This window comes from Plectropomus leopardus, chromosome 12 (genome assembly GCF_008729295.1).
Source record: "Plectropomus leopardus isolate mb chromosome 12, YSFRI_Pleo_2.0, whole genome shotgun sequence".
In the NCBI taxonomy this organism is placed as follows: Eukaryota; Metazoa; Chordata; class Actinopteri; order Perciformes; family Serranidae; genus Plectropomus; species Plectropomus leopardus.
In genome coordinates, this window is record NC_056474.1 from 13,005,191 (window position 1) to 13,030,721 (window position 25,531).

Genomic DNA, 25,531 nt, shown 5'->3' on the forward strand with positions numbered 1-25,531 from the left:
TACCATGAGCCTCTGCTCCAAGAGTAGATGCACACTTCCTTCTGCGCATTGATTCAGGTAAGAAAAGAAAATAGAAGTAGAAAGAGAATAGTTTATACATGAACCTGTTGATTATCTTGAGTAACTGGGTCATGATTTCTGGGAAGAAACATCGCTATTGAGTTTGTCAAATGTATTTTTTTTTGTTGTTTTAAATGCCACAATATTTAGGTTTTCAGTTGGAACAAATGGAATAGCAGCCTGAGCCTTTATGGTGTTTTGTAGAAGACTCCACCCATGAAAGAACCAGCTGATGCAAGACCGCACACAAAGATAAACACAAGTTCTTTGACAGCTCAATTAAGTGTCTGTCTTTCTCCTCCTGTCTCTCCTCCAGGATGCCTTTGTGGAGCTGTATGACAGACAGAGGGACTCCCTCTTCAGTTGCTCCTGGCCCTCCATCAAGACGGTCTTCGGCCTGGCTGCACTCGGAGCTGCCAGCCTCACCATCGGAGCGTACCTTACACAGAAGTGAACCAGCCCTCTTACTACCAGCTTGACTTTATTCCTCATCCTGCTCCTCGTGCCTCTTCTTCTTTTTCCTTTTCATAGACGCCCCTGACCCCTCAGAGACAACCTTCAGACTCTTCCGAATCTGGCTCTCTTCAAAGCCCTCTCCCAGAAAGCTCCCTCTCCTTCGCCCTTCCATGTCAAAACAGACACAAATCAAAACAACTGAAGCAACCAGATGCACATACAGAGCAAAGGACGTCTTGAAAAGAGGCAGCTTAGATGTAATCGCGCTAAGCTGAACTGAGGAGGAAGGAGGTGGCATCAGCGGCATGCATCTTTTTTTCTTTTTTTTTTTGTTCTGCCTGCTTCTATACTAGTTATAGCATGAATGTTGAGTGTTAGTGTAGACGTTGCATGTGTCAGAGCTCATGCGGGACCTCTATTTGGAGGCCTTGATGATGGGGGTGCAGGGACAATGATGCCCCACGCCGGAGAGGAAATGGCTGCAGCTCCGCCCCTGCTTGTTAGGGTGAAGAACCCCGTTTGAACTATGGACTCCGGTTACCCCCCCACCCTGCAGCCGTCCTTCAAAGGACTTCCTCCACAGAACAGCTGCTCAGAATGTATAATGGAAACAGCTTGCTACAACCAATGCGGGTCTCTACTGCTTTCACTCCTCAGACACTGAACTCTGAACACACCATTATACGCTCCCTGGCCTTCAATATTTAGAGGAGGGGCCGGTGGAAAACTCTGCTGATCCTGCTTTTGCAGTGTGTCTTGATTTTTATGCTGGATTTAATTTTTTTGCAGCATGCAAAACCCCAAATTGTGTGGTTTGTACTGCGGAAATAGAGAATTTTTCAAGCAGTGAAAAATGAAGATGCCTGACGTTGCATAAAAATCACGTTGATGAACATACTGAGAAAATTGTTGAGCACAGCACAAAAGAGCGAGGTAGAAGTGAAAAAAACATTGCATTTTGCATCTTAAGAAGGGAGTAGGCCCCTGTGACAAAGATTTTAAGAGTGCATTTCTCGAGCAAAGCGTTTCGAACGTTCCTCTGCTGAAATTACTCTCCTTTAAAAGCACCATGTTCACACCAAGCAACTCCAAAAACTATTTTCTACCAGCTTTCTTTCTCCATCTGTGGTCAGATTGTTTGGGCTCACCAAGGTCTGAGAGCTGACCCTGTCAATATGTGTCCTCCAGCTGCTGAGGCCCCACAGCGAGCTTGTAGTGCTACAATCCACTCTGACAAAGACGCTTGTTGACTGAGAAAGCCTCGCTTGGCCACAGATGACTGAGTGGAATACCGCGGCAGCAGCCAACACGTCCCGTCTGCTGGAACCTGAGCTGTTCCTTTTCTCCGGGTCTGCAAATGCATTCAGTCATTGATTTGTTTTATTGATGTTTGTCTTGTGTTACAGTCTGATAGAAAAATTTGCTCACAAACGCTCCAAAATATTTTGTTGTACTTATCAAGTTGGTTATAGAACATAAGTGATTTTCTTTCTTTCCTCTGTCATTGAAAATCTTCTTTGTTGCATGGATAAAAAATCTTCACATGATAAATATGTGTAACCATATTTATAACAGAGTAGTGTAGGAGATGATAAATAAGAGCAAATGAGTTGCATTTTTCTATTTATTGAGAGGTACCAGATCACAGATTTTTTAACAGTACTTTGATGAAAATTGTTTTCACTTTTTTCTATTCTATGGAATCACACTGTAACTACATTTTCCCTGGCTGCTATTATAACAAGAAAGATGGTTGTTTTTTTTTTTTTTTAAAGTGAATTTCTGTGTTGTATTAATATTGGCTTATGGCTGCTATACTGTTGATTTAACTTTTACTTATACAGCTTAAACTGCCACAGATTTACAGTATAGTTCTAGAGAGCTGGAAACCAAAGTTAACTTGTATTAATCTTTAATTTAAAAAAATCCATAAAAACATAAAGTAGCTTAAAGGGACATTTCACCCCAAAACAAAAAAATATATATATATTTTTACTTACCTGCGGTGCTGTTTATCAGTCTAGATTGTTTTTGTGTGAGCTGCCAAGTGTTGGATATATCAGCCGTAGAAATATCTGCCTTCTCTCCAATATAATGGAACCAGTTGGCATTTGGCTTGCGGTCCTAAAAGCTAAAAAAAAAAAAAAAAAAAAAAAAAAAGAGACGCTCATCAGCAACATCCAGAAATCATAAACCAGTTTTTAAAGAAATTCACAGACCTTGTTGTGAGCAGTTTCATGCAGGAACTATTTTCCTTCAACACACCCCAACCCAGCTGGTTCTCATTCCAAACTCGTAAAGTAGAGCCACTTTGTCAGTGCTTTTGGCGTAAGAATAGGACGTGAAGAGGCACCTTTTGCGTGCAAATGAATACAGCCGGATGGTATTTGATGACGACACAGCCAGTCAGAACACAGCTAGAAAAATCTGGTAGCGTTGTTATTTTATGCTGGCGGACAGCCGGACAACACCTGGCGCGTCCGCTTGATACATACATGGGTGGCGCCACTTGAAAATACAGCCAGACGGAACCGGTTGTGTGTGCATTAAATGCAGCAGGAGGGCATCAGGTTGCAAAGCAGTCAGTATCATTGGAATATGAGGAGCATGAGGGCACCTATAGGGCGGAGAGGCGGACGGGAGGGGAGGTGGAAGGGTCGAACAAACTCAGACTTTGATGCCTGAGTCTGGTGTTTGCATCATACCCAGATGTGCATTTGTTGCCATCACAGTAGCAGCATCCCAGAACGTAAAGAGCAGGTGCAGAAGGATACCTAAAATGTAACATTTAGACACGGAAGTCCACTGACAAAGCTGTAATGTAAGACGACTTGGGGTGAGAACATGTTACCCAACCTTAACACGGCTCAGGAGGAAGCATGCAACATGCCCCCAGGAAAGCTGCTCAGCCTTGCTTCCAATTTTTCCCAGTGGCCACTCATGGTGCTCCAAAAAAACAAAATCCCCGGAAGCCCCAAATATATTTTCTTCATACACCACCATTATAATAGACCTCTGTAAAACTGTTGATATAACGCCGCCAACTATAAACAAGATCAATTATTACTCTTTCTATTTTGAATTCCCTCCTTGAGTGCCAAGCAGTTACATTTTATATGAAAGATGGCAGACATCTCGAACACCAATATCTCCAACAACTGGCATCTCACACAAAGACTATCTAGACTGATAAAAAGTGCTCCAGGTAAGCAGAATAATATGTATATTGATTTAGGTGTGGATTGTCCTTTTGAGGTGAACACGTCGCTTCACCTCACTGAGTTTATTCAGTGAGGTTTTATGATCTCTCTGTGGAGGGTTTGTCTCGTGTTACTGTACTATATCAGCTTAACTTTTGTCAGCTTTGTGCTCCGATGATAACTCAGTGCTTCTCTGTAAAATGTTGACCTGCCAGACTTAAACCTTGTCTCAGTCGTCACTATGAACCACCCCATTTCTCATTACAGCAGCTCACAGTGTGTGATATTCCCAGTGATGTGTGTGTGTAAGAGAGCAGGTGATTTATGAGCAGGAGTAGGAACAGTTCAACAGCAATATACTGTAATTTTTATATTCTCTGTGCATATATGAATGTAGGCGCCATGGTTGCTGTACTGTTTTACGTCTATAATCACAAACCTGTAGCACTTATAAAAAAAAAGAAAAGTGAATTGTGTTTCTGTTGTTTACTGCTATATCCACGATAAGCTAGCGGGATCATATTGTTCCTAATAAACCAGATTTCTCAAGCAGCTGCAGTCCAGGTTCATGTTGCGTCTGCTTCTTTATCGATTCTCCACTTCGTCTCTGAGCGTGTCAGCAAGACAGAAAGAGAATAAGAGATGGAGAGCACTGTATCAACAGTGCTCTTTTGATTATCTGTTATCTATCCGCAGCTGTGAACTGTAAGCTCGGCTGTGTCAACGTGACAGTCTCCTTGTGAAGGACTGTGCAGGCGCAGCAGCCGCACCCCATCAGACATCAAAGCTGTCCCCAAACACTGCACTTGTCAGCCTCCCTCTTCTGCTCCATGCGCTGCTAAACACGACTGCAAAAACCCAAAATGCCCTGCGGCCAGGTTTTTTTTTTTTTATACACCCCCTGCCTCTGTTCTGATCACACTTGTCTTCAAAGGCTACGGCACTGCTTGCTGCTCGGTGGAATTTGTGAAAAGCATGATGCAGTAAAACTAATGTTGAAAGAGTTGAGTGGGTGCGAGAAAATGAGGCGAGTGAAAGAAAGTGTTAGTAGTGTGTGTGTGTGTGTGTGTGTGTGCGTGTGTGTGTAGATATATCCCTGAGGAGACCAACAGTGTAGGGAAGTTCATTTGGGCTGGCGCCCCACGCAATCCCTCCTCTCTCTCCCACTCGCCATGCATATAAAATGCATGACACGCTCTGAAGAGGAATTTTAAATCAAGCCCCAGACTTTCAAAAGAGAGTCCAGTGTGGGTGTGGATGGTGAATGTGTGTGTGGAAAGAAAGAGATGGGCAGTGAGGAGAGGAGGGGGTGTGTGGAGGATAGTGAAGCCCTCCTGCCTCTTCTGCTTTAGGGCTACAAGGTGTAGAGGAGGCTTTCCCAGCGCTGGATATCACAGGGGAGATTGGGAGATCAAAGCAGATTGTCTGGAGTCAGTCTGGTCCAGTTTTACCCCTCATTTGGAAGTCCATCAGATCCACTCGAGGTACCTTTGCCTCATTTAGAAGCAACCTTAACTGCATTAAAAAACTTCCTGCTGAAATCTAGCAATTTCCGTAAAAAGAGATCAAAAACAGCACCCCTCAGAAATCATTCATCTCTTATTGCATTAATGTAAATATTCAATGAGAAATTGTTACTTATTACAGGATGGGATCGACTGTAGGAGCTGATTTTTGAGCCTTATACTGCCTGAACTGCGTGCTGCAGTGTCACCTTGTGGCCGCTCCACAAACACAAAAACATCAATGCAAAGAGTTTGCAAATTTCTACCTCATCTACGGGAAATGACAGCTGATTTCCCCGAGCAGATCATCTTCAGCTGCTGCAGTGTTCAGCTGAAATAAAAAACCAGCCTTTTCTCGGCACTCTCTGGCACTCGCTTGCCTATCCCTGCTCTCAAATATCCTCAGGGCAGCATGCCATAAAGAGAAAAAAGCTCCAGGCTGAAGGCTCAACTGCTTACAGCTTTGGTGATGACTGTTCAGCCGTCTGTGGTTAGTGATAGTTTTCTTAGAAATGTCTAATGACAAGTAAACAAAAGAAAAAAATGTGAGACAAGCGTCTGAGTCTCTGAGAATATGGTAATCAGCAGGGAGGAACACAGAGAGAGATTGTGGTGCATCTGACAACAACAAATCATGACTGTGATCAACAAACTATTTGTTGAAAGCTTTGAAAAGTGAAACTCTACCAGGTGAAATCCAGCTCACCTGGTAGAGTCTGCACCCCACGGAGCAGGGACGCTCAGCCTGCTTTGCCTGGGGGCCACTTTTGCAAAATAACAGGAGGCCAGCGGCCAGTTGCAGCAGTCCCATACATTTTAGGACATTTATCAGACTTTAGGGCGTTTCTAGGATTTCAGGGACATTTTTAGGATTTCAGGACGTTTACAGGATTTTTGACATCTCTAGGATTTTAGGACATTAGGGGCTTAGCTAGGACCTCTGTTGGGGGTTGTGGGGGAACCTTCACTGGTGCTTTTTTTGGATAAACAAGCCTCTTTTTGCACAGTGGCACACTATATATACTAAAAGTAACAAACAATTCCCATTGGGAATCACTTTATTTTCATAATGGACTAGAAAAGGGTTGGGGGGGCCACCCGGCACCCTATCAGTGGCCAGATTTGGCCTGCGGGCCATAAGTTGAGTATCACTGCCATATAGGCTGAGGCCTTTGCAGTGGCTCAGGTTTGATTCTGAACTGCGGCCCTTTGCTCCGTGTCATCCCCCCAGTCTCTCCCACGTTTCCCAACTATCATCTGTCCTATGATTAAAGGAAAAAAATGCCCCCAAATAATCTAAAGTAAAACTCTTTAATGTTAAATGATAGTACTAAAGGTTAGTACACATACCATAATACTGCTTTTGAGTTTGGTTTGTAGAGTCGCTTTTTCTGGGTTTTGGCTGTAATGAAATAAAATGCAAAATTAGGAAAGTATTGCACCAGTGTTACAGTAGTCCATCAGGAAAATTAGGGATGCATGATACTGTGTTTTTGCACAAATGCTGATATTTTCCATCTCATTTTGGCTGTTACCGATTTACTTACTATACTACTTTTCCCCCACCTGTTTGCAGAGAACATGTTCTTGTCTTAATGGTCCACCTGCGGATCCAGCCCTAAATTACAATGCTTTTCAAAATCTACATCTTCAATGGGCAAAATAAGAAAAACTACTTCAACCTATATTACATGTAAAACATACCATGTTATTAAATGTATCATTTTAAACAAAACTTTCAAATTCATCACACTTCGACAGACTTGGCTAATGCTTTCTAAGACAATCCTGACAATTGTCACCACCAGGAAATATACAGAGCATTTTGACCCAAAATAAATTGGTTCTTTACCTGAAAAGTTGTTTCCTGGAACCAAAAATTAGGTTTATTCTTTACCTGAATTGCGAACGGTGATGATGATCAGTGGGTGTTTTATATTAGAGGATGGAGTCTTGCATGCAATACTCTTCTACATCTTCTTGTAATTTTTAGCTGGCCCATGCTTGTTTTTATGATAAAAACAAATACCTGTAATAACAGAACAAAAGCTTTGAGAAATGTGGTTGAAAACAGGTAAGAGAGCCAAAGATTGACATTATTTTGACAGTATTTTTGCAGTTAAAATTAATGTCAGCCTTAAACATTGTGCAAGTACATTAAAATGTCCATCTAAGATGAATATCTTTATATTTATTCATCTGCCGAGTCTATAAAACGTAAGAAAAACAGTGGAAATCAGTGGACCATCACAATTTTCATAAGGCCAAGGTGACGTCACAAAATAGTTTTTTTCTTCAACTGAGTGTAAAACTGAGTTAAAAAGCGAGCAGAAAAATCAAGATAGATATTTAAAGGTAACTGCTAAATGATTTAAATACCAAGCTTCTGCAACCCCGACTGGTGGTATGAATGCCAAGTTGATCGAATCTTCTCAAACAGATTTGTGCATGAATCCACGTGCTATGGATGCAGCACAGGCACTGTGTTCTCTCTGCAATGGCATCTTACCAAACAGGTTCATGAAAGGCATCCCATGTATGATGAAGAGGTATTTGAGACCACCTGATTATGACCACTTGAAACACTAAGCTGTTGGAAACCAAGTGGCAACCTCCAAGCTAATAATGAAGCCAATGCAAAGTGCCAAAAACTGCATTTCATCAAACGGCCACTTGAGGCTCTAAAACAGAGTAAATCCCCACAGACACCAATGTTAAAATGCCCAACTTTACAGCAGAAATAATCATGTACACACAAGACAACCTGGTACAAAAAAATGGGTAATTTCAACCTTTCTGACATCTGTATGCTGGACTTTTCTTTTATAACTCACCGGTTGTCTGAAAGTCTGTTACTGGTCGCTGTAGTCTGTGAGTCAGATCCATCCCTCCCTCCTCCTCCATAACTTCAACCTCTTGCCAAAACTGGTCACTTCTGGCTCAAAAAAAATAAAAATAAAAAAAACATGTGATGGCTGAAATGTTGAACTCAAAGCTTCAAAACAAAAGTCCACAAACCAGTGGATGACATTACAGTAACATTATTTTTACAGTCTATGTTGGAAACACATCCCTGGACCAGTTAAAAACAAGGTGAAATAGAAACTTAAGGAGAGAGATTTAAAGTACATTCAGTGTCCATTTATTTTTCTGCAGCCAGAAAAATAGAAAAAAGTAAAACAAAAGACATTCATACTGCTGAAGTGTAGTTTCTCATGCTTGCACATTTACAGTACATGTTGATCTGATACAAAGTCTCTTTGAACCGGACATATTGCCACAATATATTTACAAAAATAACATTAAAACTGCAGTCTCTTTAAACATGTTGACACATTCATAAAAATAAAGCTTTATGTGACACGTTTCCCGAAAACGATCGTATTTACAGTCAAAGATGGAGATGAGTCCTGTCGAGCTAAAGCTGAGACAACAGAGTCGTTTTGCATGTTTGCGAGTGTCCGAAGCGTCAGAACTGAGAATAAATGTTTGAGAAAAAAAAAGACAGAAAAAAGAAGCTTTTTAAACACCTAAAAAGACATTTCTTTCGGTCTTGTAATATGATTATAAAAAACTGCATCCATAAGTCGCAATGACTCTAAATGACTAAGCATGTAAAATGAGTGAGAAGCTCACTCGTAGCTCTTGGCTGACAGAATCCTTATTGATTTACGGTCATATTTGCATCTGAACATGTGTTTTTGTGCCAAAATGATTACGATGTTATTGAGGATAGTTTTAGAATTGGATCTATTTTGCAGAAATTCTTGATACTTCTGATATTGTTTAAAATCACAGAAAATGCAACCAAATAAGGGAAAATCCTTTTTGAATTAGAAGTAGGTTAAATTTGCCATCTACTCAAACATTACACTCTCATTTCAAACTGTTTAAATAAAAAAAAAAAATCCAAATAATTGCATTCATTTGACAATAAAAAGCCCAAAGGACTCAAATACTGTCTGTTTTAAGTTGGCAGGGCGAAAAAAGGCACAAATTAAGATTGGGCATTAATCCATCTACGTATATTGGCACTGGCAGAGTCATAAAATGGCCACATTATAGGTGGAGTGTAGTTTTGCTTCCAAACAATAAGTTACATCTGTGAATTATCATCTTTCTACATCAAATACTGTTTTCCCGAAGGTGATGACATTCAGAATCGACTCCAAAATAAAAATCAACTGAAGACAGCAGCATGATCGTATCCACACACCCCGAAACACTGAAGCCCCAATCCATCAGAACCAGCCTTGACTCCCCACCTTTTTCCCCGGCAGGTGACCATAATGTGTGTGTTTAAATACAGTATACTGTGTGCGTGTGCATCTGATCAGTGTTCAAAACAAACAACAAAAATAAAACACTCAGAAAATCAATCCTCAGTGCAGGAACTCCACTTCATTCAGCTGTCTAGCTCTTTGGTTTCCAAGCCTCTATAGTGCATCCGTTGCAGGCGTCTCTGGGACCTTCGGACCGACTCTGCTCAGCCTCGCGCTCCCTACCTCAACATTCAGACGTATTTACTCTCAGCACGTCTCCTCTCCAGCTGACGCTTCCTCCCTCTCACTCAGCCAGGTTCTCCTCCTTACAGGCATCTGCAGAGAAGATGGAAGAGTTATGAAACAACATGATGCACGAGTAAACATACCGTAGCACAGATATTATTTCTGTTCGATAAGTTTTGCTCCAGTCCTGGAGAATCACCAGAAACCCCCGAAATACAGCTGTGGCTAAACAACGTGCACAATACTCTCCACTTGGAGGGAATCAGATTTGCTCAGGACAAGATGGATGAGGGGTGCGCTCCTTGTTAAACCATTTTGGGAAAAAGCTGTGGATCACACAGGGTATGACGGTACCTAAATCACAGAGGCTATGCCTTATGGGTGACCGAGCGGAAGTACCAAATGTATCAATATATGACTTTGTTGTGATATTTATGTAGGGCTCGTCCCAGCTGCTTGAGGAATCCTAAGATTTTAGAAAAATACATCCCCTCCAGATTTTGAAAAATGGACAGAAGCTATGTTAGAAATTGTGTCATACGAACACGTGAGGTCAACGATGAAGTTGAAAGCCTTGAGAGGTCTTGGGCAGGCTTTTTTTGTTTTCATTATGTCTGCTGAATTGTAATGATTTGGGGTTTAGCGGTGCCACTGTGGCTGCTAAATTACTATTCTGGGTCTAAGAACGTGAAGCTGCCAGGGGTCTGTGGTTATGTCGAGTTCCAATGACAATACTGTCGGTTTCTTCATGTTTGACTGAATAAATGAAAAAAAAGAGAGTCTGGGCCCTCTTCATTGCCTTTTTAGGAGAGGTCCACACCAAACCTGATTCTCGTTGTCCGACATCCAAAGAGGAATCGTACTAAAGTGGCATAATTTTATCTCACTTAATGTAACAACCCAGCCACTGTTGGCCTTTTTCCTGTTTCAATTTTATTTATTTTTTAACACTTCTTTTACTTATACTCTTACATATGAAATTATTTGTTTTTGTTGTTTGTTTAGATGGTTAATTGTGACTTCATCATATTCTGTCTACTGTCCTACATCATTTCAGAAGTTTGACAAGGCTTCAATAAAAATCACATTGAAAAAATATTGTGCACGAGGCCGGATATATACTCACTTTTAACCACGTTTTCACATACTTTCAAATACTTGTTGAAAGTATGTAAAGTATGTTACTGGAGGATTTCATAAAAGGGCACACCGGAGAGCTCAGACTGAACAGAACTTCTAAATTTGCCTAATGTAAACCAGTGTTGCGACCCTAAATACGTCACAGGGACATTTGTTTGGATCGCCAATTGGAGTAAAATGCGTAACAGTAATACAATATGTGAATCAATTTTCCTAATTAAAATAGAAGAGGATTGCCACGCTGGTCTGTTCTGCTCAGAGGCTGTGAGCAGGGCTGTTTGTTGTGTGTCTGTTTCCATGCCTGACAAGTGCCAAAAATGCCATGCGTGTGTGAGATTAATGTGGTGATGACAAAGAGAGTGCTGATTTTTAACGATAGTATCCTCCCCACTCCAGCTGACATATTGAGTGTATTGCCTCACTGCTTCTGTCTTTTTTTTTTCTTTTTTTCTTTTTTTGCAAGTTCATTATTGAGGTTTTGAGAAACCATTACACTCAGGGACTTTGGTTATAGCTGTGATGTAATTTATAACAAAATACTTTTTATATACACTTAAAGTTCATGGTTGCATTGTGGTTTTAGTTCATAAGATGATGTTATGGCATGATTTATTTTTTAGACCTCTTTGAGTGGTGTAACCATGGCAACACTCATTGTGTAATATAATGCTAATTCCATAGACTGTATAGTGGACGTAGTTACCGTGACATCACCCATTGGTTTGTGGACTGCTGTAACATTAGTAATACAAAGGCAGGTATGCGAATTATTCTGTTCACAGTAAAGCCAGTTGTCTATGCCAGTGAAAACATGAGTATATCCTCCGGCCTAACACAACCTCACCAGTGGCCTCATTTTTAGCAAACTTGCCTGCTCCAGGATATCTCCCAAGAAAAAAAAAAATCAGCATTTAGGCCTTAGTAAGTCTCTAGTTAGACATACTTTGATATGTTCTACCAACATATTTTCATAAAATCAATATTTCTAGCAAATTTTAATGGCTTTATTTTGCACAACTCCCCACTTTAATGAGGATACAACAGGCGGCAATAAAGTCAATAAAAGATGGAGTAAGCTAAATTCTGCGCACTTATCTGTCCGACATGTCTGTCTAAACTTAGCTTTCCGTTTTCAAAAACAAGATTTATTATTCTTTTTGAAGCCCTGAACGACTGCCCCATTGGACTTTGTTCAGACCCAGAGAGAAATTACATCTGACTGGTTAGCTTCACAAAATTGAGGTTGTGTTATACGCAAACATAAATGATATAAACATTTTTAATAAAGCCTGGGCTGAAAACAGTGAGCCTATCCTTTAAAGTGGAGAGTTTGTGTGCCATATTTCCTCCACAACACTTCACTGATCTGACGGCGGGTCAGTCTGAACACACGGCGATCTCCAACAGTGAAGGCTCTAAAATTATGCAAGCATCTGTTATTTGCTTTCAGGCGTATAAATACAAGACATGTTCACATCAAAGTGGAACTCGCTACTGCCAAAGCCCAATCACATCTACTAAAAGCCAAACATAAATGAGCAGAATTCATAATAAGTAAAAAGCAGCTTAGTTTACATTCACACCCAACATTTGAGATTCAAACCACTGCGGAAAACTTTGCTGCAGTTTTGAATTTTGTTTTTGTTTCAGAAAGCCCAATCATAACTGTATTAAATATAGAAACAAAGGACTCATTTTGTGTCATGGGCAGAGTTTTGGTAACATGTCTTTAACTTTAGGACCAAAGTGACAATTAATAAAATTTAGAAAGTGTTACTTAAACTCAGTGTGGTAAGATGTACATGTTATTTTAGGCTGCACGATAGGAAGGAGAGTTATTTTGGATATTGCGATAAGTTATGATTAAGTGGTAATTTTTGCATTTTATTTTCATTTTAAAAAAATACAAAAATGATAACAATGTGATGCCGAGGTCTGTACCAGATAAGCATGCTCCCTCACTTTTGTTTTGTTTGTTTGTTTATAATATTTTTTTTAATTTTCAGTTCAAAATAAAGTCATTCATTCAATCATTAAGGGATTTGGATATTGCACTTAGCCATATTGCAATATTGAATATATTTTGGTTAATTGAGCAGCTCTGATGTTGTTTGATGTAATTGTGCTCTTGCAGTTTACAGTCTGTAAACAGGGTTCCTCCTTTTCTCTAGAGATCATTTTCCAGGACTCTTCCCGGACAATTTCGATGATGATGCAGCTGATATGACTGACAGGGATCGGGCAATGCAGTAAAACTCTCTCTATGAAAGTCTGATTTATAAGATGTGCGGTCTATGGCTATAACTCATCTATGAAATCATCGCCTACGTGCATGAATAATGCAAACACACCTGCAGATGTTACAGCACTTCACTTTATTAGTGCGAGGGCAGTGCCCGCTCAAGACGTGCCTGTTCAGAACGAGCCGACTGCTTTGCCCCCGGGACACTGCTTGCACTTTTTTCACGAGCGGCTCATTCAAACACTCGACGCCGTGCTTCACTGACATTATTTAGAGTTTCAAGCACCTAAATTAATGTCATCTAATCTGCACGTTCTACAACGTAACAGAGAGCAGCCTGTTCAAATTCTCTCCATAAACTGACAGTTAATGTAACTTAGACCTTTCAGGTGGCAATGTTGTCTTATCTTGTCTGTTTTAGGGAGCCATGAAAGGTGGCCTTGTAATTCAGTTTCAGTTAAAGGAAAATAAGAGAAGGCTGAAATAATTTTTCATGACTTAAAAAAATGTCAACAGTTTTCCAGTATGCACTGGAACCCTGTCTGATAATTAAGTTAGAAACAGAAAGAAATAGTTTGATATGAGTACTTTTACTTACATTTGCCTTTGTTTTGTCCTCAGTTTATAGTGTTGAGCTCAGCTTTCATTCCTAAAATCCATCCACAACTTTGAATTTAGTTTCCTGCTTTGCTCTCAAGTACGTTATTTGATTCAAACTCAAATATGACCAACAAATAACTGCGTGTATAGATAAATGAACTAAATTTTCCAATAATCCACTCTGCACATGCTTGATGAGAACATCCTCTAGACAAATGTGGAGAATGCTTACTCCTTTGCACTACATGTGAAGGCAACAGAGGTGTCGACCAACTTCATTTCCCTCAATCATTCAATGCACCTACGAACTTATCAAATACAGAAGTATTGACATGCCAAATTTCTATTCACACTACGAAGCTGCAGTATAATGAAAAAACAACTTCCCCTCAGGTAAATATCAAACATGTTTCAAAGCACTGGTGAGAGCAGACACAGGGCTTGTGTTTGTCATAACAGAGGACGAAAGCAGCTTCATCCTCCACCCAAAAATTCACACAACACTGCTGCACAAAGCAGCGTCCAGCAGGACAACCAGGACGCCAGGCGCCATGCCTCCTTACAGCCAGCGACAGGCTACAACCAGCCAGGAGTCAAACATGTGCGTTTCCTACCTGGGACAGGGTTAGAGGACAGGGAGGGGGAGAGAGCTCAGGGTCCGGGACAGAGGGGGAGTTGGGGCTAACGATTCTGAGCATCTATACCTGCAGGGCTGAGCACCAGGGCCTGAAGGATGTCTGAAAGAGAGACGATGCCCTCGATGCTGGAGCGCTCGTCCACCACCACCAACCGATGCACCTGACAGGAAACACACAAACACAGGTAAATTTCAAATTGGTCCTGAGGTTTTTCACGTTAACTTAAGTAATGTATACGTCTCTGCGTTTCCAAAATCTCACTTCAGCTTTGACTATTCTGTCCACAATGGTCTCCATTGTTTCCATTTTATGGCACTTCATGACTCCTTCGAAGTACTGGGAGCGATGCTTCAGAGCCTGCGTCACTGTAATGTCCAGGTTGTTGTACGTCTTCTCAGCGGCCAAGTTCTACACACAAACATTCAAATAAATTGTACAACTTGAGACAATAAATCTCAGAGCAGCTCAGTCTCTATTATTTGGTATTCGGTGTCTTCAAAAACAGAAATTGTAGAAATGTCAACTTACAATCACGTCAAACTTGGAGTAAATATCCACAACTTTGCCTTTAAGAGGACATAAAGAACTCCAGTAAGTACGTTAATTTATACTCTTATTATGTTTATTATTATACTTTGTTAACACTGAAGTTTGTGATCTTACCCGACTCATCCACCACAGGCAGGGCGGACACTCGTCTCTCTACAAAGATGTTGAGAGCTTTGATGATGGGCGTGTTTGGGTGGATGAAAGCGATGTCATGGTACGAGCCGATGCCCAGCTCCCCGAGAGTCTGCTTCATGAAAGCTGGCTTTGGCATTTCACACATCTGGGGAACACAAATACACACACAATGAGGCACAGACATGCTGAGTATGATCATTGTCTCCCCATTAAAGGAAAACTTCGTCCCCCAAACCATTTGTATATAAATCATTCACCCCTATTATGTTAAACTAATAAAAGCAAAACAGTATCAAAACTTGCATTAACAAATTTTCCTTACTCGTGCAGTTGAATCCAAGTATTATTTATCCAGTCATTTGGTCATGACTTCCCAACCTGACAGCCCTTTCTGACAGGGAACTGAACTACAAGTTAAATTTGTCTGTGCTCACTTCAAAGCCAAATGTAATTTTACCTTGTTGAACACAGGTGGCACTGGTCTGCTGCTACTTCGATCCGTTTGTTTGTTTGAGTTATTGTGTGACTTTGGTGTTTTATAGGGTTGGACGGATTCACCGAAAATCAAACAATAACATGAGCAAACAAACTGATCGGGGCAGAACAGCAGCTTCTGTGTCCCACGAGGTAAAATTACTGTTTTAGTCAATAAAGTCTGGCTGTCAAGAGAGCATAGTTAAGTTTCACTTTCCTGTTATATTATTGTATTAATGTCCAAATTGACCACTAGAGGGCAGCAGACAAGTGAAAGTGGGGACAAGATGACAAAGTTCTGAGCATAAATGATCATAACCAGCGTGTCTACAGGTATCAGACACTTAAATTGAATGTTTTTAAAGACATTTTCAGGATGATTTTAACCAAATATAGGACATATTTTGAGACAAATCACTCTTTTCTTATTCAGGCATTGCAGTTATGAACAAAGGTGAATAGTATATGTGGTCTTGTGCAGATTTAAGTTTTCTGTGAGATTAAAGTCATTAGATACAGTTCAATTAGTTTGCCAACAGGAAAGTAAAAAGTAAAAAGGGAGTATTAGGTTCAGTGGTAGGTTAAAAGATTTGTAACATCAGAAAAGTAAAGATGGATAAATGACATTAGAAAAAATGTTTGTGATACTCAAAAATTCAATTGTATGACTATTCAATGACTTTTAAGGCCTAAAATGTATAAAATTGAATTTGAGACATAATATGACATTTTAGGACCTGCTGACACTGTGATAACAATCCATCATATAGATTAAACTGCTGTTCAAGCAAGACACTCATTCACAGATAGACCATCAGTAACTGACTCACAAAAAGCTGGAGGAACTTGAGGATCCTCTTGTGTGTGAGAATATAAAGTGCATTCCCCGTGACGGGGTCGATGACAGGCAGGCGGTGAATTTTGTTTTTGATAAGGGTGTACACTGCATCAAATAGGCTGCAACACAACAAACACAATGACTTGTTTCAAGTAGCACAAAACAAATCTGCCCACATGCATAAGAAAATATGTAAAAACAGAAATATTTATTATTTATAGTCAGAAAACCGTAGTACCTTGCATCAGGTGATATGTTGACCAGAGGTTTGAACGTTGCTTGAAGGTAAACCTCTGCAGCAAGAAATAAAATATTAAAGTTTTTTCATATTCTTCTTATAAAACAGTCATAAAATCCTGAAATATGCATGCTCCAACAACATGACAGCATAATCATGATGCTTACCTCTCCACGTCTCAAGCTTATGTTCCTCTAATTCATATATTTGCACCTGAAATACAAGAAATTGATGTTGCTTCAAGATAAAAAACAATGGATAAAGAAGCAAATATGTAAACAGTATCTCTCAGATAAACTTACCATTGGTGACTTATAGTATCTGTGTAGTATGATGATGAAATCTGTGATTGTCAGCATTCCTGCAATGAAAACAAGCATGAAAACACACACTATAAACATACAGTGCTGTGCCTGCAGGCATTGTGCGATTGGATAGAAGAGACAGCGCTTACAAGGGCGTGGTCCAAACAACACATCAATGACTGACCCCCCCCCCCCCCCCCCCCCCCCCCCCCCACTTTATCCTCACGCTGACTTGGCATTTCATTATTCATCACAGGCTGACTTGCAATAAAGTCTACACAGGAAAAAAAAACCCAGCACAACAAAGCCAAATCACCACTGGTTTGGCTTTGGACTCAACAGAAGGCTTTTTAGAGATTGCCGTGACTTTTTTTTTTGTTAAATATTATTTCCAATTCCTCAGAGTGCTGGTCAATAGAGAGGAGTTCTTGCTGCGTGTAATGGTTTATGACAGCACTAATGACTTCTGCTCAATACAGCATCGCACTCGACTAAACATGACCTGCAGCATTAATACACAGCGTCGCCTCTGTGTTCAGTTAGCAATGGTGCACCAGCACAGCAAGAGAAATGTAGCTTTTTTGGACTAAAAATGTGTAGACTGCACACCGACAGTTCATTAAAGGGTGCTAGAGTCCATTTATATTATAAAAAAAGTAGGAATAAAGGCATCTAAACATCTTTCTTTTGCAAGCATTTAAATCTGCATTGTACAAAGTGAGTGGAAGCCTTTCTTCCTCTTATTTGTTGGAACTATTTTCAAGCATTATTTAACAACTCTTTTAAAATTCAAACACAATGTTCAACATGCCTAACTTACATATATAAATATAAATAATAACGAAATCAGAAACAAACCTGGTAAACAGTAAACTAGGAAACAGTATCACACATGGGAGGCAATTTCCAATATTCTTTAAAATACTATTGTAAACACTGTGGAATCATGTTTCAAAACATGATGAGAGCAGACATGTAAAAGGCCATGAAGTTAGTTGTGTGATGGGTTTTGGGTTTCTTACCAACAAAGCTTTGCTTCTCTGTGTCCCATAGTGGAGCGGCTCGCACACCGTTGGCTACCAAGGCAAAGAACGCTTTCTTAACCTGCCAAGCAACAGTTAAAATTAAAAATACAATTTGATGATACACTTCACAGCGATATGTGATTATCTTTTCCTGAAGCTGAAAACTTCATCTCAGGGCTGTTAAAAATTTGTGTATTACTACCCAACAGTCAGAGCAGGGATCACGGTTCGTGCACATAGTCGTATGCAGAATACAGTACATGTAATGCAGAACCAGAGCTCACAGGCACGTGTTATGTCTGGATATTTTAAGTTGTACATCAATAAAAGCATATGCTGCAGTCAAATGGAGCTTTTGAGCTTGTGTTTGAGACATGGGAAGTCATGCTCACCAAGACGAGAACTCTGAGTTCTCTGAGTTTCCACTTACGAGGTCGTGAATACCACAAGAGAGGGGCATTTATATAGACTCTATTCATAAACACGGTAAACACAACCTCGTTTAAACGCAGCTTCATGCTGAGGTTAGCACAACAAGCGGATTGGTATTTAAGTCATCTACACTGTGGTGAGTGTAAATGGAGCACCACAGCCAATGACAGCAACACAGGAAGAGTTGTGTCTAAGACATGGACAGTGTGTCCGCTGCTGTATTAGAGTGGAAACACATCAAAACATGCTATCCAGTAGTCGACAACATTGCCCAGATGTGTTGATTATTAAGATAATAAATGTTGGGATGCTCTGAGTGATTGAATAAAGCCATGGTGGAACTAATTGTATTACAAAGTGTTATTTTATATTTTTCTATGTGTTTTGTATTTTTCATATCATAACAGATTCCTCATTCATTAGTACTTGTACACATTAATACAGAAATGTTTGACGTTCTCCTTATTTTTACAATGAAGATAGTTTACCAATTTTGACAGCAGGAAAAATGCTCTCAGTCCCGAGCAGGAGGATTGTGTCTGTGACTGACACCTGTACTAGTGCCTGTTCAAAAAACACGATATGAAACGTATCCTGGTACATTTGTGTTTTATTTCTGATGTGCGCTCGAACTAAACTGTGACTTCTGTGTGCTATCACACACTATTAGTTGGTCGAAGGTTAATCAGCAAGAATTCTAAAAATCAATCGATCAATCAAGTTGTTAAATTAAGCAAAAATGGCAAATATTTACAGGTCCAAGCTTAAATATGAAGATCTGCCGCATTTGTGTGTTTTCTTTGATTTCTGAATTCTGTTTCTTTAGGTTTTGGACATTTCAGGCTGTCATCTTGGATTCTCCAAACCTGTGATGGGAACGCTTCACTATTTTCTTGACATTTTACAGACTAAAACATTTTTTGACCAGAACAATTGGCAAATTTATATCTAATGACAAATATTTTTTGCTCGCAGCCCTTTTCGACATCTGATGACCTTTGTTTTGTTTCCATCACATTTTCATAAATAGTTGTGATGCATTTAGTGAGGTATGGTCTAAACATCTGATGGCTTTGTGCTGTTTTAGTATTTCCGTTTCTTTGAGATAAGGACTCTACACTCTGAGCTTTAGTGGATTTAGTGGTTGAAGATCTACACATCAAAGAGGCCAGACCTCCCCAGGATTACTCTTTAACAGCTTTATGACAATTTCATCAACCATTTCAAAGAAACTGCTCGGAGGCAAATACACCCGCATATTTTACTGAACATTAACTTCAACTGAATATCTCGTTTGCTTCTCAAGACAAGCAACCTCTGCATGGGGAAAAAAACATAATTTTGTCACAATACTAACTTGGAGTGCCGTGTCGAACACAACCAGCTTGGAGCTTGTGGGGATGATGTCGTAGCACTTGTGGGATTTCATGAAGCGCATGTAAATATCACTCTCAGGTTCAGCAGCTGTAAGAACAAAAAGGAAGGAAAATACTTTTAGAGGAAGGAGAAATCTCACAGGGAATAAATAATGAGAGCCTGGCAACAAAACACACTCTGAGAGCCTAAACAACCATTACGGGTCTGGACCACTTACTGGACCACTTTACTGCTCCATCTACCGATAATTAAGATCTGCTTTAAGCATCAACAAGCACAGAAACAGTGGAAAAACACAGACAGAAAAGTACCGTAGGTCCTACACTGAAGATGCAGTTTGAAGATTACAGCATTTTTTCCCCAACACTTGGTGGCAAAACACAAAATAAAATGAATGTGTAAATATTTATCATTTACTGAAAAATAAACATTTGTTTACTCAAGTTTAACAAGGGTAAAGCTTATATCATTGTTGATCGAAGATAGATGAGATACTTGGCATAAATTACATGTCTTCTTTATATACTTATCATAATGCACATATTCATACATTTTTATATACTTTACATGCTTAGCATAATGCATATTTTTCCTTTGCATAGTTAGCATACTGCATTTCAAATGTATATTTTTATATACTTATACTAATGCACATTTAAAAAATATTTTTTACATACTTTGCATGCTTAGAAAATACAAAAAATACATTTATATAAAATATATAAATATATTTTTAATACTTCATATACTTTCCATATTGCCCATTTTTTTATGTTTAAATACTTAGCTTAATAGCAAGTATTATGTTTTTTTACATACTTATTTTAATACATGTATTGTTATTATTGTATTTAATTTGTATACTTAGTATATGCAAACTTTTTTTTATCATTTTAAATACTTTACATATATTAAGTGTTACATGCTTTAGCAGATGCACAAATTTCTATATTTCTTATACTTTATACTTTATTTTACTTTTTTTATACTTGTTATATCACAGCAATTGCGGCCTATCTAAATCTTCCTCAGGGGATCAATAAAGTCTGTCAAGATAAACGATTAAGATAATTTCAAACAATTACTTTTAATCACGTGTTTCAGCCTCACATCCTGCAAGCCAGCTTTTAGGGCTACTTACCATAATAAAATGCTGAATATATATTTTAAATGGAACTGGTCTCGCTAACACTCCACAGGTTTGTGTCTTCATTTATCAGGACTGCTGTGCTAAAAACTATCGTTAAAAACATATTAATTTAGATAAATTACTAACCTATGTTATGATGACATAAAGTCTGCCGCCTGTGGACGAAATCCCACCTAATTGTTACACCTCTCATAACGAATGAATTGCAGTGTGGATATGACTGAGCAGACGCTGCATGCGGCTCTGGTATCTGTAACATGGTCTATTTTGGCTAAACACAGCTGGAAGACCTCTGATAAACAGATGTTATAGAGTCACCTTTAAATTCAATCACTGACTGCGTTAAAAAGAGAGCAGTGGGTCAGCAGATATCGCAGCAGGACACTTACCATCATCATCTAGTTCAAGTTTCTCCAGCATGCCTTCGAATAAACCGTAGACCTGTGAGAGGACAAAAGGCAAAAGTGCGCAGTCAAGATCGCAGCAAATCCCCACAACAACACGCGGCAGCGCACGGCAAAACTTTGCTGTAAATTGTGAGTGAGCAGCTGGGTGAAGCGACTCCCCCCCAGCGGCCCCAGAAGACTCTGATCACACCGAGTGCAGTGCGCAAAGCACCAAAACAACAACAAAAAGGACGCCGTGTGCCACCGGCCTTTCACCGGTTACATAAAACTCATCCAGATCCGCTAAAAATACACAGATAACATGACAAAACCTCTGTGCTCTAGAGCTGCAACTTTAGTGTCACATTATTATGAGACGAACAACACCCCTATAAACTCAGAGTGGAACAGTCCTGATCCATTTGCTGCAGTAGGGGGAACCAATGTCTCCTCGCTGCTCAAACAGCCTCTGCACATATGTGCGAGAATTAATCCCACCACAATAAATCAGCAGGACTCTTTGTTAAACTGTAATCTACCAAACAACACTCACCGCAGGAAAAGTCTCTCACATACAGCGTGGAGGAAAAAAAAAGCAGGAAGCTTCGCGCGCCGAAGACACACCCCTCCATGCACAGCAACCTGGGTGCTTCACCATATTAGGAAATCCCTTGCGTTGCTTAGCAGCAAGAAGCTGGGGATGCCTTGTCACATCCTCAGAGTTAATTTCTTCTGACAAAACGAGCAACATGGCTGAGCGCCACGAAAACAATTCAGAGGAGCCTCGGCAACAACATGAGAAAATGGCATGCAAATTGAGCTATTTGCATCTTGTGCAAAACATAGGAGAGCTCCCACAATGAAATCTGCTGTGTCATGGTGAGAGATTTGCATGCTCAAAAGTGTGCTTGTTGATACATGATTTCCCTGGGTCCCTAATTTGCAAGTGTATTCACAACAAGCCACTGCAGCAGTGTGAGAAAGCCTGCATACCTGCTCTGCGATGCTAAGACAGTCCCCAGTGTTGCCCTGCAATGGTGACACAGCGCTTCTCTCGCCAAAAACCTGCTCCTGCACTTCCATAAATCTTACTCTGCTGCATCACAGCGGACACGCAGTCTACTTTACAACAAACTCCAGAGACGCAGACATACACAAATCCATTAAATTAATTGCTTTTGAAATTGGATTTAGCAAAAAGTAAACTACAGCATCAGAAGATTATTTTGTGAGCCTCCCTTATGAATGATGGGGAGGGGGGGCGAGGGGGCAGACGGACACTGACTCATCACTCTTCCACCACAATCATGAGTCCCTGGGTGTTAATATCAACAGTATACAATGCTGGTGATGAAATATTGATTTATCCGCTCTGGCTGGAATCCACAATCACTCACGGCAGACAGGTCGAGGCAGACTTTCAGATAATTATTCATTAAATGGGCACACTAGCTGTGGGAAATCTGGTATCACGACTCAGACTGTGGTGACTTCTAAATAAAACCCACAATGAAACCCTCGTGACAAAAGCTCAAACTACTTAATCAGTCAATTGTGCGCCAGCTTAGTGTGATGTCTGATGCCGTTTGAGATATTGCTCTGATGAAGAGACAATATTTATATTCTCAGAGCAAATAGTGCAAACACAGCCCTGTTGACACACAGCATGCTCCAGGGCTTCAATTAAAGAGATTTGCGTCATCCATGCTTTCTGTTCACCAGTAAACCTTTTTAAAGCTGAGTGAAGCAGCAAATAACTCATGGACAGTCTTCTGTGTTGGAGGAACAATGGTAATTAGTTTCAATGTCTTGTGATCCGCACTGTATTCATAAGTACTTTTGGAAAACATGACCTAGTATAACTGATGCTGAAGTAGGGCAAATATGCTGCATTTTACCTGCATACCTGTCCTCTTTCTTCCAGGAAACACCCCCCCCCCCCAAAAAAAATTCACCTATTCTAGGAATTCACACGTATATGCTGTTCCTGAGCCCCAGGACAATTCAGCCAATGCTTGTTAACACATACCACCTTCTCCTAAAGCTATGGAGACGTTCTTTCAACTATATATGTATCTGTGATGTGAAATTTCTCAGCTCCATGAACAACTCTAATCACCAGTCAGAAATGTTAGAACAGTATAAATTTAGTGTGTAAAGTCATACCTAAATGTTTTTGCCTTAGTTTAGATTGTTTGAAGTGGGGCTGTTTGTAGACTTATCCATACTCAGTGAATTATATATGTATGTCCCCGGACATGTTCAGCAGCAAAATGTGTTTCAGCCACCTAAAAAAGTTCCTCCTAAAAATAAAAATCAATATCAGTTTAAGTGCTACACTACATTAAGAATATTTTGCACCGTTTCAGCTTGCTGTCAGACATGCTCTTGTCAAAGCCACCAAACTCCATTGACAAAAACTGTCTTTTTAGCTCGCTGAAGACAGAGGCTGCCGGCCCACCGCTGCCTCGATCGATTAGTTAGTTTGTGTAATTGTGTGTCTTTGGCGAATCCAAACTCACGCTTTTAAACACCAAAGTCACAAAATAACACACATTAACAAACTGATCAAGGCAGTGTTAAGAACTTCAGCTACTGTGTTCAGCAATGTTAAATTACTATTTTTCTCAATGGAGACTGGCTTTGAAGCGAGCGCTACAATGGCTTTTAGTTCCCCTTGGAAAATACTGTCTCAAGACGAGGAAAAGTGGTAAATATTCGGAGTATAAAATACACTAAAACTTTTCTTTTTTTTTTTCAGGTGGCCAAAATCCATTTTTCTTGCTGCCCCACTCCCATCCACAGCAGTACATTTTTTAGCTTCCATCTCAGTGCGCCTGTCTGCTTTTCAAACTGGGGACATATTAACCAACAGCTACTTTATATAATACATTTGGTTTAAAATAGTATCTCCTACAAACCCACTTCAAGAGATATGGACTATCCTTTTAATTCATTGCTCAGAGTTCAGAGGCGGTGACTGATCTGTCCCGAGGCAAACAGATGACATTTAGTTTCTTACTTAAAATAGTGCCTTAAAATGAGTAATACGTTTGCCGTGTGACTCACTTGTTGTGAGGTAGAGTAAGATGGCACAGGGCTCGAGGAGGGGATCGGAGGTTTGGCAGAGGGAAGGCTGAGGCGCTGTCCTGTGTCTGGAGGCGTAGAGGTCGAGCGGGATCGTGAGCCCGGCTCCAGGCGTTCAGGGCTGGGCCCGCTCGGCTGGGCCTCCTGTGTGAACACGGGTTGGCTGGCCGCCTGGGTTGGGGTGGCGGGCGGTGTGGAGAGTCCAGAGGCTGCAGAGAGGTAAAAAGTTCACAATAGATACCAACAACTTATCTCCTGTTCCTTCCAGTGTCAGTCCATACCTTGTTTTCAGCGACACTGAAACGCTGTGCGGATTGACATCACTGATGGGTTTAGTTGGCAAGACTGAGGTGCTACAATCGTGACTGCTGCAGATACCATCACTGCTGTCACAAGCTATAACAGAGAAGGAATGCATATCTGATCCATCAGGGACTGAGTCCTGAGTACTGAGAAACAACACAGATACTGCAGATAAAGTCTCAGTCCGGTCGCTGACAGACAGGGATGCTCTCCGTAAACCACCTTGAGAAAGACAGCTACACACCAGTAGTTATATCAACTTAAATAACATTTAACACTAAGTAACTGGTGTCATCAACAAACATTTTTACTGTCAGTATTTATGTGCAAAACTAACATCAGTAAATATTTGGCTCCCATTCACTTCCATTCATGCATGCAGAGGGGCAAATAAAACCTTTGCTCCTGGTGGCAAGACAAATTTGCATCTTTACATTGCGGAGATCAGCTTTGTGAACTTAGGCCAAAGTTGCAGCCTCAACCAATAGTTCAACCATGCCTGCTAAAATGATATTCATGCTGAATTTGAGTAGTGCCAGGTATGATGATACAGAAATCTGGCTTGCTAATAAATGTCGCAAAATATTATTTTACTGGAACATTTTCCATTTTCTTTCATTCTATGCCTGTCTCCCAGCCAGGCAGCATGTCTCATGTGGGCAGTTTGTATTTTCCATGGCCAAATTTAAACAATATTGGCTGGTAACACTCAGTAATAAACAATGTCTCCTCCGTACATTATTCTTTTCTACTGATTGAGGCTCCGACTTTGCTGGTCAAAATTAAACTCCAAGTGATGGGAAGATGCAAATTTGCCTATTGAGGGGTTTAAATCGCTCACTTTCTTGCACTGGATTGAAGTGAATGGGAGGCAAATATTTAA

The 25,531-nt window shown here is 40.2% G+C and overlaps 2 protein-coding genes across 4 annotated transcripts in view; one reads left to right on the forward strand and one right to left on the reverse strand.

The window, feature by feature from the left end:
* Positions 1-4,283, forward strand: part of bcl2b (BCL2 apoptosis regulator b) — a 37,704-nt gene extending 33,421 nt beyond the window's left edge. The window contains exon 2 of the mRNA XM_042497777.1: positions 377-4,283. Coding sequence (XP_042353711.1) covers positions 377-514 — 138 coding nt within the window. The 3' untranslated portion in view covers positions 515-4,283. The remainder of the gene's footprint in view (positions 1-376) is intronic.
* Positions 4,284-9,260: 4,977 nt separating this feature from the next.
* LOC121951088 (5'-AMP-activated protein kinase subunit gamma-1-like) overlaps positions 9,261-25,531 on the reverse strand; it is a 32,241-nt gene continuing 15,970 nt past the window's right edge. For all 3 annotated transcript variants that reach the window (XM_042497303.1, XM_042497302.1, XM_042497304.1), the window contains 13 exons: positions 24,328-24,554; positions 21,262-21,313; positions 19,703-19,809; positions 17,911-17,992; positions 16,886-16,944; positions 16,751-16,796; positions 16,584-16,638; positions 16,338-16,464; positions 15,013-15,178; positions 14,878-14,915; positions 14,611-14,757; positions 14,416-14,509; positions 9,261-9,819 (listed from right to left, as the gene is read on the reverse strand). In XM_042497303.1, coding sequence (XP_042353237.1) covers positions 9,788-9,819; positions 14,416-14,509; positions 14,611-14,757; positions 14,878-14,915; positions 15,013-15,178; positions 16,338-16,464; positions 16,584-16,638; positions 16,751-16,796; positions 16,886-16,944; positions 17,911-17,992; positions 19,703-19,809; positions 21,262-21,313; positions 24,328-24,554 — 1,232 coding nt within the window. In that variant the 3' untranslated portion in view covers positions 9,261-9,787. The remainder of the gene's footprint in view (positions 9,820-14,415; positions 14,510-14,610; positions 14,758-14,877; positions 14,916-15,012; positions 15,179-16,337; positions 16,465-16,583; positions 16,639-16,750; positions 16,797-16,885; positions 16,945-17,910; positions 17,993-19,702; positions 19,810-21,261; positions 21,314-24,327; positions 24,555-25,531) is intronic.